Genomic DNA, 16,892 nt, shown 5'->3' with positions numbered 1-16,892 from the left:
CTAATTGTATAATTAAGTGTGTGTGTGTGTAGTATAATCAGATTGGTTGTACAAGTGATTTGAACTAATATTGCATTAAATCAACTTTGAATTTCATAGCACTTATAAAAAAAACTAACATTTTTTTTGAGTTATGGTAATGTAAAACAAGTTGCCATGACTTGATCATATCATTTTTTACAGTGCATGCAAATGTGCATATTTGTTACTGGAACTCATTGCTTATTATAATAAGATGATGCTTAATTTGCATAGATATGATATGGTAATTTGTTGATTTCATTTTTTATTTCCTATTTATTTGAAAGGAAAAGGGAACTAAACCACCTGTAGTTCCTCCCTTTAAAAACCGAGATCCCTGAGATTCTTATTCAGACTTCAAGCACACAAGCTTCCCCGTTCAACAAGGAAGAACGAGGTAAGTCAGGGAGACGGGACCTCTGCTTCCCCCTCGGGGGTCCTGTGTGCTTCACGCCAGAACGCTTGACTGTGGATGTCACCATGCATGTGTCACGATTTTGTGGCCTATTTTGGAAGACATTGCCAAGGGACAGTAAGAAGAGTTTACTTCAACCGCTTGGTTTAAAGGAAATGACTCTGACCTCACGTTTTGAGGGAAAAACCGAAATGCGAACATCCATAGCTTCAAACCATCCAGCAGTCAAAAGCAGCAATGATTGGTACGTTTCTTCAGTCTTTATCTCTGTGACACGCAGAGTTCATGCGTTTGCCGGAAGAAAGCAACATTAAGTGACATGCTATGTTTGGTTCAGAATCGTCCGCAGTGCTCGTCAGCCCCCTTTACATCTCTCCCTTGACATTTAGGCTCAGGCCCGGATCCGGCCTCCACCCACGCCCAGCCTAAGGGAACTGGAATGCCAGTGTGAATCCCAGTCAACACTAGAAGTGGAGTCCTCGAGATGCCTTCCTTTCTGACGGTCTCCTCTCATGCTAAACGCATCTCTCTGCTGTTTGTATTTCGCCTCATGAAGGGTACATGAGTACAGTGATTCAGAGTCCTGCTGAAAGGGGAAGTGTCTTCGTGCCGGGACAAACCTTCTCAATGCCCTGGCATTTATCTGAGAAATCGCTGACCCTCATATAAGTGCTGTGGAAGGTTTGGGAAACTGTCTCTGCTGTTTGTATGGATGCTAAATGCAATTCATTATAGTCTCTTGTTCTTCACTGGACAAATGAGGACAAATCAGATTGCAGCTGGTCATGTTTAAAACATATATGATAATGGATTCAGCGTGGCGTCTCTGAATAAACTCTCATGTTATCAGAGATTTCCATCTGAAAGCAGTTGGATTCAGCAAGATGAATGTTCACAGCAAATGTAATTGTTAAAATTCCTCCAAATGGTACAAAGCGGGAAAGGTCATCATATCATCCAAAGAGGACGTATTTATACATGTTTTATTCATGTTTGTAGAAAAGCGATTTGTCAATTTATCTAAACAATATATAGATAACAATATAAAAAATGAATATTTAAAAAGTTTTGTATCAATTTGTCCCAAGCAAGTTCATTTAGCTTATTAAACATTCATTTTTCTTTATCTATCTATCTATCTATCTATCTATCTATCTATCTATCTATCTATCTATCTATCTATCTATCTATCTATCTATCTATCTATCTATCTATCGTACATTATATTTAGTGCTGTCAAACGATTAATCATGATGAATCACTTCTAAAAAAAGTTTTTGTTTACATATGTGTGTACTGTGTATATTTATGTATATATAAATACATGCATGTATAGATTTCAGAAAAATGTTTATATATTAAATATATTTATAAATAATATGAATATAATTATATACATGTAAATATTTTTTTTTAATATATACTATGTATGAATTGATATATACATAATAAATATACAGTGCACATTATGAAAACAAAAACTTGTTTTGTACGTGATTAATCGAGATTCATCATTTGATAGCACTAATTATATTATATTGGTATATGATTTATATTAATTTTATTCATACAATATCACATATTTTATATACATATTATATAAAATTAAAATAAAACCCAAAAATGTAAATGTATTATTATTATTGTGTCATGTATTCACCTCTAACATCTTTAAATAATTATATTTAATATATATTTCATGTATTTTAAAGCATACAGGCAAAGAAAATAGAGTTTTGTATATGATTTATTAACCCGGTATAGCTACATAGTATGCTAGCTAACTGATACTAGTATATGCTAGTATCAGTTAGAATATATTTGACTATATTATTTATTTTAATAAGTCTTTTTTTTCTTTTTTTACGAATTTTCCTACAGATGTAAGACTGCAAAAAATGACACAGACTGAGGTGTTTCAAGTGACAGTGGAGGCTCATCATTACTCACACTGACTCATCAACAAGCCCACAGTCTCAAAAGCACACAAACTAAACCAATGGAAGGATTTTCTGTCCACAAATGTCTTCTAATAGTTCAATTCTAAAGATTTGATTGGAAGTAGCTAATCAGTTTGGGTATGGTGTCAATATTTCTGATATGGAAACATCTTATAACAAAACACCTATAGAAGATTTAATGTATATAGTATTACCTTGCTGTACTTATATATATCATATTTTATATTCAAGTGTATGTACTGTTTACATACATGCCTGTGTTTGTTGTCTCTACATGTCAAGTGCTCTGAAATTGAGCCTTATAACAGCCGTTCAATGTCTGTGTAGGCTATGTATAATATACAGCATACACTAAAAAGTATAGTTTATATATTTTTTTTGTTGTTGTTGTTGTGTTTGTATTTGAGCCTCACCTTCAGCCATGTAGGCAGAAGCGTTCATATGTAGAGAGAGAGAGAGAGAGAGAGAGAGAGAGAGAGCAAATTCCTCCGCGTTGTACAGGTCATGAATATGTGGTGCTGAAACTTGAATTGAGCGGAAGACAGAAAAACATCTACTGTTGTTGTGGCGCCTTTGTTTTCCTCTCAATAGTTGGACGAGACATTACTTAAGCAAGAGTTTCTCAAGTGTCTGACATCTTATCCACAAAGCAGTTCTGCAGGAAAGAAACTATGGCTTTTATGTTAAAACACATGATAGGAGGGCAGCTGAAGGATCTTACCGGGGGTCTTGCAGAAGAAAAAGCAGAAGGAGAAAAGTCAGAAGCTGCAGGGAAGGGAATGACACAAGAAGAGTTCGAGCAGTATCAACAACAGTTGGCGGAGGAGAAGTAAGATTCAGCACTTTTATATCCTTCACTTTCTGTTTCATTACCGGATTGGTCATGACAAAATAATATGAGGTTTAATGTTTTATACATTTATTGTTACAATTTTAATAAAATACATTTAATTTAATCTGTATATATGCATAATTTCCCTCCATTGGTAATAACAAGTGAATATAAAGTATCTGTATATATGGATGATTTTGATTCTTTGGTTGTGAAAAGTGATTATTGTGTTTTTTATATTTATTTTTATACATTTTATATCACATTATAACATCCCTATCCCTCCTATTTGAATTTAACACACACAATGCACAGTCACTTGTTCAAATGTTATACAAGGAGATGTAGAGAAGGTCAATGTTTATCTGTGGTTTAATCAATACTGCATGTCACCTTGCTCTCCAGAGCCATGTTGATCTGGTTCAGCATTGAGGACAGCGACTCTTCTGGAGAAATGCATATGCAGCTGTTTTTCTTCCTTTATGTGCATTTTCATTTTGGCATCGTATTACTTTGTCCTAGACACACACACAAAGGTTAAAATGTACACTGAAGAAAATTTTATATTGGATCGTGTATGCAAAATAATTTCTTTTAAAAAATATAAAAATATTTTTTATATATTTATACTATTTAAAAATATGATTAGCAAAACTTTAATAATGTACAAAAATATTTATTTATATTTAATTGTATTATTATTTATTAATTTTTTTATTCTCAAATATATTAACAAAAAATGTTTTATGTTTAACTGGCTTTTATTTACCCACTAGGATGGAGCGGGATGCCAGTTTTGCCCAAAAGAAAGCTGAGCGAGCCACAGTCAGGAGCCACTTCAGGGACAAATACCGCCTTCCAAAAGTAAACATCACTTTATAAAATGCACTCTATGAACCACTGTAATTCATCATTTCCTTATTAACCTCTATTTTTTATTAACAGAGTGAACTGGACGAGACACAGATTCAGGCTGCGGCAGATGACGTGGAGTTGCCCACAGAGCTGGCCAAGATGATCGCCGAAGACAACCAGGAGGAGGAGCACAAGCAGTCCGTCCTGGGTCAGCTGACCAACATTCAGAACGTAGATATTGACCAGCTAAAAGAAAAGGCCCAGTCCACCATCGAAGACCTTAGACAGTCTGCTGAAAAGTGTGAGGTCATGTAATACACAGAGCTGGACTGCCGGTTGACTGAGGATCAGATGTTTTTCTATATGATCCATAAACAGCATACCTATAATCTCTGATTCATGAAAGACAAACTCCTTCCCAAAGCCAAGCACTCATATATCAATTTGAAGTGTGTCTGTTGATATCGCAAATAATGTTTGCTACACTGTATACACATCACACTTTATCATAATTGTGGGTAAAGGCAATAATTAATTATCAGATAAAAACTTTCTGCTTGTTTGTTCTTCAGTGTTTAAAATATCAACATCCAAATTAGCCAGAAAATACAGTATTCCAGTCTGCTAAATGCATATTGCTAATATGTATAACAGGCTATGTATGTTTGCTCCTTTTTATGTACTTAATATTTTGATGTATTTATGTGCAGTGTGTATATAAAACATGATGTTTTTTTTTATTAACACCAAATATAAACTTGTGAACAGTCATTGTTTATTTCAGTCACTGTTTATTTCAGTCACATACTCAAAATAAAATAAAAGTTGAATTAAAATATTTTTAAAAACTTAAACTTATTATTATTATTATTTATCTTAGCTAGTTGCCAAAGCAACATTTGTCATTTTTATTTATGGTTTACCTGATTTACTAAAATAACGAAAACTGAAATAAAATGAATAATACCTACGTATATACAGGACAAAAACACAACAGAATCACTCAAACTAGAATTACTCAAATTAAAATGAAAGTTTGCTTATGAATGTGAATATGAATGTGGGAACCATTGTTAAAGGTCGATGTTGTCTAAGAATCATTTCTGTAACACACGCTGGTGCTTCAGGAAAAACATTCCATCTCTATTCCGTGTCAAAATTAGCTAACTTAATCTCTATTTCACACGCAGGAGACCTTTCAAAAAACACATTTCATAAAGTTACCGAAAACTGAGATGGATACGGAAGCGGATCTCTTCTATCGTCTGCTGCCCAAAGTGGTAGGAAAACATTTTAGGTCCATGAATAACACAGACGTTATCCAGTGCATGTAAATAAATTAATTCAAGTAATTACACTTAAATAAATTAAACACGGTGTGTTCTTTTCTTTCAGGAGTTACACGCACATCTTAATGGTTCTGTCAGTTCTGAAACGATGGAGACGCTTATAAAGCGCAAGCCGCATCTGAACATCGAGCACAGCATGACCGCCATCCGCCGCGGACAGCGCCGGTCCCTGGACGAGTGCGTGACACACACACACACACACCACATCAACACACTCGAGTGCATGGACGGTTAGCACCAATACACTGATAATAACCTTTAAAACAAGTAAGAGAAAAATCTTAGAAATTGTCTGCGTCCGAAATCGTCTATTCTCTGAGTATGTACTTCATTTGATCAAGTACGTACTTAGTATGAATGTATGAATGTAATCCAGACGTACTACATCCGTGATTTTGACATTTGTCTGTAAAAAGTTAACATTTGGGCAGTGACATGATTTGAGTAAATCTTGATTTTTTTTCCCCTGCAAAATTGTATTAAAATAATTACGGTTTAGTTATGTAATTTTGTTTTTATGTTTCTAAATGTAACGTTTTTTTCTTCTGTCATGTCCAATTATAAATTAAATCCAAGAAATCTGAGAAAAGGCAATAAAGATTACATGTTAAGTATCTTCAACTAATGTGTTGCAGAAAGTACATTCTTTGTATAACTGTGTATGTTATTTCCTTTATGTTTTTAGAAATAACATTTAAAGTAATGTCCAGATGATGTGCTGTCCGTGGTATACGGTGAGGCTTAAGCCTTTTTGTTATTTACATAGAGGATTGGATCAAACATTAAAAGAATTCCTTAGAAAATTATTATTAAAATGCTTTTGGAAAAAGCAGAGACCATTTACTAAAAAGTGGAGATTTGTGACCTTCTAGCGTCAGTTGTGTCACTTAACTAGTACCCTTCACAAATCCTCCCCCTTGGCCTCATGTATGGTTGCCCAGTAGTGCATAACTCAACAAAATCGCCACAACACAACATGTAGAACTAATTTCGTTGAGTTGTGCTTATTCTGATATGTTGCGACTTGTTTCCAATTTTGTTGTGTTGTATTGCTCAGAATCTCACCAGAAGTAGTAAGTCATCCGGGTACTATTTTATGAATACTATGAATTTGGACATAGATATACTAATATTATATACTTTTTTTTTTTTTTTGTATATTATATAGTAGTGAAGTGAAATTGTTTTTTTTTTTGTTGACTAGTGTAATGTATTTGTTTTGTAGTGTAAGTTTGGTATTATAATAATAGTGTACTACACCTAGTCCTGATGTTATTTCGGACTATAACAATACAAATGAACTGTTTCTTAAGTCAGTGTATTTCTCCAACAGGTGTTTTCAAGTGTTTAAAGTGATTCATCAGCTGGTCGATTCAGAAGAGGACATACTAATGGTAATGGTTTACTCAGTGTTTTATTCTCTTGCACCTTTAAGAATAAATGAAAAACAGAATTATGATTATCGAACAGGTTGCCAAAGCAGTCATTCAAGAGTTTGCGGCAGATGGTGTAAAATATTTGGAGTTGCGTAGCACGCCACGAGAAGTGACTGAAACGGGTACTAGAAGCATTTTAAATGTCAAACATTTATTAGCAGCTCATATCTGCTTCTTGTTGACATTTATTTTTGTCACAAAAAGGTCTCACTAAACAAAGATACATTGAAACTGTGCTCGAAGCCATCCGGCAGTGTAAACAAGAGGAAGTTGACATTGATGTCAGGTAATATTAAGGTATTTATTCTGGGTGACAACCTGCTTCTTTCATGGTCACCTGCTGTATTTGTGAATGTTTGAACAGGTTTATCGTAGCTGTGGACCGCAGACACGGGCCCCTGGTTGCCATGGAGACTGTGAAGCTGGCAGAGGACTTCCTGCTTTCCAGTGATGGAGTAGTAGTTGGACTTGACCTCAGTGGAGACCCAACAGTGAGTTCAGATTAACTGCAATTAACTTGATACTCAGCTCGTTGCTTCTATCTGCACTCTCCATATCTTTGATCTTACAGGTGGGTCATGGAAAAGATTTGCTCTCTGCACTTGTGAAAGAAGAGAAGTGCTGTGTTATGATGGTGGTGCTACTCTTATAGGTGGTAGGAGATGGTGGATTCTTTTATATTGGAATTATGTTTTGGTAAACCTAATGCTGTCAACTCGATTAATCACAATTAACTACATCCAAAATAAAATATACAAAATATATAATATAAATATCCATATATATATATATATATATATATATATATATATATATATATATACTGCTCAAATACATATTTCTTACACACACGCACACACACACACACACACACACACACACAGTACACATACATACGTAAACACAAACTTTTATTTGGATGTGATTAATCATGATTAATCGATTTGACAGCATAATTTTACATGGTTTACGCAGGAGTTCATGTGTATTTCAGGTTCCTTCTCAGAGGGAGGAGTCTGAGCTGCTGTTGAACTTGCCTCCTGATAGAATCGGCCACGGAACCTTCCTACATCCTGAGTTCGGCGGGTCTGACAGTCTTGTGGATAAAGTTTGCAAACAAAATATTCCTATCGGTAAGAGTTTTAAAGTTTGTATTCATATTATTCCTATCGGTAAGAGTTTTTCAGTTTTTTTTTTTTTTTGTTTTTTTTTACTATTTTATTTTTATTTTATTAACAGTTTTACTATTTCATATTTAGTTTAACTGATTTATGTTTTTAACTAGTCGTCCACCAAATTCCAAAATTACATACTTGAACTTTGAATAAGTATTTTTTTAAACACTTAAATGTTTTTATTATATATTTTTACAAATATTTTACTATTTTATTTTTATTTTACTTATTTTTTTCTAATATTTTATTTTTTTATTTTTATTTTACTTTTTTTTTTTTATTTTTTTTTTTTTTTTTTGTTTTTTATTTATTTTATTTTTTTAGATGAACTTTAAAAAAAATATTAATTACATACTAGAACTTCAAATAATATATTTTTTTTAAACTATCTTAAAAAAAAATAAATAAATAAATAAAAATAAATAAAAAATAACCTCTAATATCAAAGGTCAAAGGGTGCCTTCATATGACAAGCATCACTTCCAGTACTGGTATAAGAGAGGACATCCGTGTGTTCTCTGTGTGAGTTTTTTTTCCCGCTCTTTTGCAGTTCAGACACTTTATCCCTGTAAAACCTGACAAATCCGATTTGCAATGGCCAGAAAGTGAAATTCTGATACCTTGTAATGAAAATCAGCAATATCTTTAAAAAAGTATAACAGACTACTAGAAAATGCATATAAAAACCAGTCACTCTCCTTATAATATGTCTTAGTAAGTTTTGATAATGTTAGTAATTTAAAGGCCTTAGAAATGTAGGTATTGTTGGTTTAATGTAAACTTTTTTTTTTTTTAATGTGTTGAGTTAGAAAATAACAAGATGCCTGTTCCTCCTGTTCCTCCTGTTCCGTCAGACGGATGATAAGGGTGTGTTCTGCACGGATCTCTCTCAGGAGTACCAGCTGGCGGCCTCCACCTTTGGTTTGACCCAGGAGGCCGTGTGGATGCTCTCCCAGCAGGCCATTGGATACACCTTTGCCCCCGAGCCAATCAAACAGAGGCTGGAGAAGAAGTGGGCGGAGCTCAAACAGCAGATCCTCCAGTGAGGAATGACAGCTGTAAAATTTCACCAACAGTCCTACCTCAGAGTTTGTCAAACGGTGGTTTGTCAAACACGAAAACACATTGTTGCAGCTAATTATATCGGTTTCCTCCATTTCAGAGCACTGCATTAATATCTGAGCTAATACACACACGTGTTGTGTGAAACACCTTGGACTGTTTAAATTACATTGATTTTAATATTTATAATAGATTATTGAGGATTTCTTGAATATTGATATTGTTTATTAATACAACAGTATTAAATATAACTTTATTAATTACACAAATAGTGTGAAAGTGATTTATTTCATTTGACATTTTCAGCATAAACAGTTGTACTCATTAAGAAATACTCAATATTTGTCAAAAAGAAAAAAGTTCTTAACATTATTATTTCCGTATTTTACGGTGTCAAAAAATTATTTGACGATCGCAGCAAGCGATTTGGATTCTGTCGGATTCTGTTTTTAACATGTTAGTTTCCGTCACTGTTTCCAATTTGAAATTTTATCAAACCCTGAAACTAAATACAAAAAGTTTACTCCATAAAAGGCACATCTCGAACTAATATATAAACTGTTATTGAAGGTCCATGAATATTAATATTGGTTATTTATACAATTCCAGTGATCTATTTAATATTCATTTTGTGTGAAAATACAATTTGGGTGCTTTGTTTATCAGTAAATAATTCATACTTGGTTAAAAAAAAAAAAAAAAAACCTTAAACCAACCGAAAGTTTGTACCACTAGAGGGCAGCAGTTCATTTTTTTAACTGCAAAGCAAGAAAGGCTTATCTGACATTTCTCTCCCAGATAACGGTACACAGCTCAGATCTCTGTCATGTTGAAAGCTTGATTAGATCTGTGCTGGCTTTTGTTGTCAGACTATGTATCTGTCTTTATAGCATATAGCCTCAAAGATCTCCTGTTCACTCTGGTGCCAGAGCTGAAAGTGTCTCTTATAGAGCTTAGCATGCAGTTAACCGCTCAAGACTGCAATACTCACTCTGAGAAGACAAAATAAACAGAGCCATGAATCTTCTAACCCTGTTCTCCAACACACTGTGGTTTAGTCCTTGCTTTTATATTAGGCTTTTGAGGGGAATCTATAGGGATGAAGAAAGAAATGGCACCTCAGATGTAACACCTCAGTTGATTTCTCCTGGGGTTTCCTTTAGGGGTCCTACATCTGTAATAGTATCTGTGTGTGTGTGTTTGATACAGGGTAAAATCAATGTCAAAATGCATTTTCAAGTCTTTCTCTAGCTGGTGTTACATTACAGGAGAGACACCTTTTACCTAGTCGTCACACCTTTTACCTCTGTCATCAACTGCTGAAAAGTTTTGGGTCAGTAAGTAATTTTTATTATTATTATTATTATTATTAATACTTATATCCAATAAAGATGCATTAAATTGATCAAAAGTGACTGTAAAACATTTATAATGTTTCAAATATGCTGTTCATTTGAACTTTCATTGCATTCACTGAAAATGGTTAAGCACAGTTTCCACGAAAATATTAAGCAACAGAAAGTAACAACAATTATTCCTGAGAGTAACATCAGCTTATTAGAATATTAGATTTCTAAAGGATCATGTGACACTTAAGACTGGAGTAATGATGCTGAAAATTTGCCATCACAGGAATAAATTATGTATTAAAATATATTAAAATTGAAAACAGTTATTTTAAACTGTAATCATGTTTCACAATATTACTGTATTTTTGATCAAATTAATGCAGTCTTGGTAAGCATAAAAGACTTAAAAACATTTTATAAAAACACAACCCCAAGCTTTAGTCCCTCAAAGACTGCTGAACACTTTCACTGTTATTGCCCACAGCTAGTCTGCAACTACGTTTGTGCTGTTTTTGCACTTGTATCTGTTTAAAGAGAGGACCTCCTATTGTACCTTTTAACATGTCACGTTTCTCTTTTATTCACTTGTAGCTTTGGGCCTCTCTGCCCAGCGGATGTAAAGAGCAGAGGTCAACACGTATTGTCATCTTTGACCATGACACCTGCACAAATGAGGCAGCATATTAGATTTTTGTTGTTCAGCACATTTGTCTGTGTGGGAAAATTTGTATTCTCAAATCAGCCTGAACAGCTCGAGGCAATATGGCATGCTTATTTAGTAGCTTCTGATTAATGCAATATGTTATTGCATATAACAATAACACGGATGACATTGTTAAGGACCTATTGACCTAATGGTGAATAGTCGTTTGCTGTGTTTGTAGTGGAGTTTGACTATTTTATTGGTTTAGTCTTTTTATAATAATAGCAATTGCTTTGAATTCTTTGCAAAACCTCTGAGAGGTGTGGTATCACATTGTTAGACGTGATAATTTCCTTTCTTGGCTAAAACAGGCACATGACGGTGGCAGCTATCCAGTGAGATATTCCACAGAGGCATATCTTCTTCACAAGGCCTCTGTTATACTGCTTCTGTTTGTAAACATATTTGACAAGCTGGTAATGATGCCAGACACATACAAACTACGAAGCTCGTCTTGCTGATGTCACCTCAACAATGCCCAGATGCATTTGCTGTGTTAGCAAGAGCTTTGACTCGGTCTGCAAAAGCAAAGAGTTTTTTTATTGTTTGAAAGCAGCAGAGTGCTCAAGTTTTTTCTGATTTCAGGAAGACATGAAACTGTGAGAATGCACTTTTGCACAGAGCTCTCCGAGAACTTGCTCTATGATTTTTTTTTATATGCATCTAATGATCCAGATGCATACACTAGAAAGCATTTTGATCTGATGTTAACAGTTGGAGTTATACAGCAGGGTCACCAAATCCAACAAGAATCCACCAAATCCATTACCCTCCTCCATTTCACAAAGACTGGGTGAGATGTTACACAACATCCCATTAGTAATGTCTTCATTTCACAATGAAAACTACTACACAAAATGATTGGACAGCATATTATTCATCTAATTAGCACAGCATACCATCTGTGTAATCATAAATCACATAAACTGCATTCAGTGTGTCGTTTTCCTTCTGGATTGGAAGATTATTATTGAAAAATTACATGTTGCAACTGCACCCACGCTGTTCCTTCACTTCAGAGTTGCCCAGGGTGATGATTTGTTTTGAAACAATCTTGCAAAATGAGCACCAAGCAGAGGTGTCTTGAGAACGCCTTGGCTGCCCTTTCAGGGTCTTTAAAGTCACTGTAGCATGTAATTGTGGCAGGAGTGCCAGCGAAAGAGAATTGGATGGTAGAACGTTTTGGTGCAAACTGGGTTTTCAACGGTAATAGATGCTTCTTAATAAAGGCTGAGCAATTTTGTTTTCAATAACAATCTGGTTTTCACTCATTGACCCAGTGGTATGAACATGCAGAAAAAAAAACAAATAGTGAGTTTTGTGTATGCATGGCCAAATGTAGTTTGCGGTATTCCATACTTCTCTTTACTACAGAAACAGGGCTGTTATGATCTGATTGCCTCATCTGGATGAGTAGCGTTTCAACTTAAAGGTACCAAATAATCCGTGTAAGCTTGTCAGAGTGTGAAATTTCAGATTTGAGCTGAAGCTATATGAAGCAGGGTGAATGACTTATTGATTGCTGCAATGATATACTGTGATTATAGTGGACATGTCAAGCCATATCTCTTGTAGTTTACATTAAAACACATAGTTTTTGTATTTTACACAAGCATCAGACTAGAAAGATCTTTTTAAGATATTTATATTTAAGATATATACATGTGCAGTATTTAAGAGAGCAGTTCAAGAGTGAGATTTAAAGCAATTTAAAGAGATGTGCATGTGCTTGTCCAGACACTAGATTTGTGTGAGGAAAAGGCTAAATTTAAATGATTATTCACTGAAAATCCTCCCTGAATTCAGGATTCACTGTAACCAGATCACCGAGTCAGTGAGTTGAATTATTGAATGGATTTTTTTTGTTTTTGCTGAGATTTTCAGTACAGCGTTTAGTCTCAGATTTATTCGCAAATTGGGTGATTGGTTAATGCAAATTTCTAAATGTACTAATTTTGCACATTACATAATGCATTATGATTGCACAATGAACAATAGTATAAATAAATTCTAAATTAAATAATAAACATTTTAATTAAATATATTATCTAATGCATTATCTATGTTAACGTATAGGACTTTATTGTAAACTATCACTTCTGAAATTATTAAATAATATTACTTAAATGCACTTTTTTCAGAGTTCCCTCGAAAATGTTTTTAGATTTTATTTGTGTTTCTTCTAGGATATAATATATTTGAGTATATTAAAACAGAAACAATCCTTTCTGTTGCCCAAAATAGCTGATCTTCCAGCAGCAAAACCCTGGAGTGTACCAGGAATTCATTCTCTCTGTAGAAAAGCGTGCAGCCCACAGCATCCTCATTACAGCAGACCTGGAGGTGAGCCTGAAAGGAGCCGCCCGCATCGTATTTACAGAGTCAGAGCTGTTTGCTTTCTCTGATCGACTCTGGAGCTGAAAGCTGTTGTGAGAGCAATTGTTACTCACGACCTTGATTTAAAAAAAGAGAGAATGACAATGGACAGATCTATCTACCTATCGCTCTTTCGTTCTATCTATCTATCTATCTATCTATCTATCTATCTATCTATCTATCTATCTATCTATCTATCTATCTATCTGTCTATCTATCGCTCTTTCGTTCTATCTATCTATCTATCTATCTATCTATCTATCTATCTATCTATCTATCTATCTATCGATCTTTCTATCTATCTATCTATCTGTCGTCTATCTATCTATCTATCTATCGCTCTTTCGTTCTATCTATCTATATATCTATATGTATTTTTTTTTTTTTTCTATCTATCTATCTATCTATCTATCTATCTATCTATCTATCTATCTATCGCTCTTTCGTTCTATCTATCTGTCATCTATCTATCTATCGCTCTTTCGTTCTATCTATCTATATCTATCTGTCGTCTGTCTATCTATCTATCTATCTATCTATCTATCTATCTATCTATCTATCTATCTATTGTTCTATCCCTCTTTCATTCTATTATTCTTTCTATCTATCTATCTATCTATCTATCTATCTATCTATCTATCTATTGTCTGTCGTATCTATCTATCTATCTATCTATCTATCTATCTATCGCTCTCTTGTTTTTCGTTTTATCTTCGGGTCTATCTATCGCTCTCGTCGTTCTATCTATTTTCTATCGCTCTTTCATGCTCTATTATTCTTTCTATCTATCTATCTATCTATCTATCTATCTATCTATCTGTCTGTCTATCGCTCTTTCGTTCTATCTATCTATCTGTTGTTCTATCGTTCTATTACTCTTTCATTCTATTATTCTTTCTATCTATCTATCTATCTATCTATCTATCTATCTATCTATCTCATGTCTGTCGTCTATCTATCTATCTATCTATCTATCTATCTATCTATCTCTCTATCTTTCGCTCTTTCGTTCTATCTATCTGTCATCTATCTATCGCTCTTTCGTTCTATCTATTGTTCTATCGCTCTTTCATTCTATTATTCTATCTATCTATCTATCTATCTATCTATCTATCTATCTATCTATCTATCTATCTATCTATCTATCTATCTATCTATCTATCTATCTGTTGTTCTATCGTTCTTTTTTTTTTTTTTCCTTTTTCTATTATTCTTTCTATCTATCTGTCTATCTATCTATCTATCTATCTATCTGTCTTATTTTATGTGTATGTATATCTCTTTCGTTCTATCTATCTATCTATCTATCTATCTATCTATCTATCTATCTATCTATCTATCTATTGCTCTTTCATTCTATTATTCTTTCTATCTGTCTATCTATCTATCTATCTATCGTTCTATTGCTCTTTCATTCTATTATTATCTCATTTACCAGCTCTATCTGTCTGTCTGTCTGTCTATCTATCTATCTATCTGTCTGTCTGTCTGTCTGTCTATCTATCTATCTGTCTGTCTGTCTGTCGGTCTACTGTTCTGTCGTTCTGTCTATCGTTCTGTAGTTCTATCAGTGTATTGTTCTGTCTATTCTATCTTTCTATCATTAAGATGTATGTGTTTTTGAAGGGGGCCGTTGAAGAGCTGTCTGAAAGTAGTAAGACTTGTGGTCTCTGCTCACTGCTCTGCAAGCAGGCAAATGGCAGCCGAGACAATGACAGTGTCACCAAAGTTCTGCTGACGTCTTCCTGTCCCTGAAACTCCTGCCACCTGTCAGCTAAAGATATGAGGCGAGTAGCAGATTCCCACCGACTGGACACGAGCAGGTGACATCTGTCAATTATACAGAATTTACCATGGACCTGTTTACTGCCTGAGGTGACAGACATAGACTTAATGTGGTGACAGTGGATTCTTTATTCCTGTTCTTAGTGCTATTTTTATTTTACAGAAGGTAGGGCTTGTTTCAGCCGGTAACAATATATACTTTCCAATCTGTACTCAATGTTTCATGCTCCAATTTGGTTAAATCCACCAAATGGCCACATGGTTTCATGCTACACAATACAAACATGATGAGGTCTGCAGATTGTGCTGTGATTGACCTTTGCACCCTATTCAGTCTCTAATAAATTCATTACTGCCATAAGGGCCAAAAAATGTATGACCTTGATCTAGAATACAGCCATCAGGGCCAATGTGTAGGCTAGAAAATGTTGTTAAATATAAATATGTTGTATCAGCACATCAGAGTAATGCTTTTGCTTCTATTCTCTAAGTGCTCAGCTCCATGTGGGACAGGTCAAAGGTCACAGGAGGTTGTTCATGTGAATTATACAGGTGAAATATTGCCTGATGAGGAATGCAGTATGAGTGGCCCAGTGATGTGGAAAACTCTGATATGGGCCCTGTTTTTAACTGAATGGAGCAGTAAGGTTTTGAAAAAAATTGCAAGCACAGTAAACAAACCTTGAGTCACTAATGTGGCGAGGGACTCAGTAGCCCCAAGAAATAGATTACATTTCAGGGTAATTGCCAAATGCACTGCTGATAATGTTCTTTCCCCATGTCTGTAGTGTTCTGATGACTGTGGCTCTGGTGTGGGAACCCACTGAGGAGTTTGTCTTTAGAGGGCTGAGAGTCAGAGCCCACTAGAGGTGCAGGAATGTAACAGCAGCACCTGCAACAAACAAGCTGAGTGATTCTCTGGACAGTGTCGTCAGATCAGACAGCCCCAACACTTTTTGTATTGATTCAGCAAATGTTTTAGCACATTTTATTGCTCTCTGTGGTGTGCTTTAAGGTTTATTGCAACAAAAAAAGATTGTAGTTTTGTTTCACATGACCATTTTTTTTTACCCTCTAAACCTTCAAACAGGCTGCATTTGATAATGCACTTTTAAAACTTCATTAAAGAGATAGCTCACCCAAAAATGAAAATGTGTTTCCAAACCTGTAAGACCTTCCTTCGTTTTCAGAACACAAATTAAGATATTTTTAATGAAATCCAAGAGCTTTCTGACCCTAGACAGAAACGCAACTGATACGTTCAAGGCCCAGAAAGGTATTAAGGACTTTTTTTAAATAGTCCATGTGACATCAGTGGTTCAATCTTAATTATATGAACCTATGAGTATACTTTTTGGGACGGTCATCATTTTTGGGTGAACTTTCCCTTTAAGCAAAACAATGACATTTGTTAACTTTTATGTAAGATTATTGGAGTATGTTTTACAAGATAAAACTATTTTAATCTGTCTAATTTAAAATTTCATGTTTAATTCAATGTGCTACTTGTTTTTTCTTTTTAACATTTCTAGCTATTTCTGAGTGAAAATTGGTTCTACACTAATTTTATTTT

General features: G+C 34.5%; 2 protein-coding genes across 2 annotated transcripts; both read left to right on the top strand.

The window, feature by feature from the left end:
• Positions 1 to 2,077: 2,077 nt before the first annotated feature.
• On the top strand, positions 2,078 to 4,849 carry LOC109075441 (complexin-3-like). Its single transcript, XM_019091346.2, has 3 exons — positions 2,078 to 3,226; positions 4,006 to 4,093; positions 4,175 to 4,849. Exons 1-3 carry the CDS (start codon positions 3,069 to 3,071, stop codon positions 4,397 to 4,399), a joined length of 471 nt encoding a protein of 156 aa, XP_018946891.1. The 5' UTR covers positions 2,078 to 3,068; the 3' UTR covers positions 4,400 to 4,849.
• A 321-nt stretch (positions 4,850 to 5,170) lies between these two features.
• LOC109075435 (adenosine deaminase-like protein) lies at positions 5,171 to 10,422 on the top strand. Its single transcript, XM_042753209.1, is given in 10 exon segments — positions 5,171 to 5,364; positions 5,480 to 5,610; positions 6,767 to 6,827; positions 6,904 to 6,991; positions 7,074 to 7,155; positions 7,234 to 7,360; positions 7,441 to 7,521; positions 7,864 to 8,022; positions 8,474 to 8,566; positions 8,899 to 10,422. Coding segments are annotated over 10 exon segments (1,059 nt in total). The 5' UTR covers positions 5,171 to 5,319; the 3' UTR covers positions 9,091 to 10,422.
• Positions 10,423 to 16,892: the final 6,470 nt, after the last annotated feature.

This window comes from Cyprinus carpio, chromosome B25, assembly GCF_018340385.1.
Source record: "Cyprinus carpio isolate SPL01 chromosome B25, ASM1834038v1, whole genome shotgun sequence".
Lineage (NCBI taxonomy): Eukaryota > Metazoa > Chordata > Actinopteri > Cypriniformes > Cyprinidae > Cyprinus > Cyprinus carpio.
Note: the sequence above shows the minus strand (reverse complement) of the source record. Positions and strands in the feature narration are given on the sequence as shown.

Coding starts and splice junctions, on each gene's coding strand:
- LOC109075441 (XM_019091346.2), top strand. CDS start 3,069: ATGGCTTTTATGTTAAAACACATGATAGGAGGGCAGCTGAAGGATCTT. Junction 3,227..4,005: donor CAACAGTTGGCGGAGGAGAA/GTAAGATTCAGC, acceptor TTTACCCACTAG/GATGGAGCGGGATGCCAGTT. Junction 4,094..4,174: donor ACAAATACCGCCTTCCAAAA/GTAAACATCACT, acceptor TTTTATTAACAG/AGTGAACTGGACGAGACACA.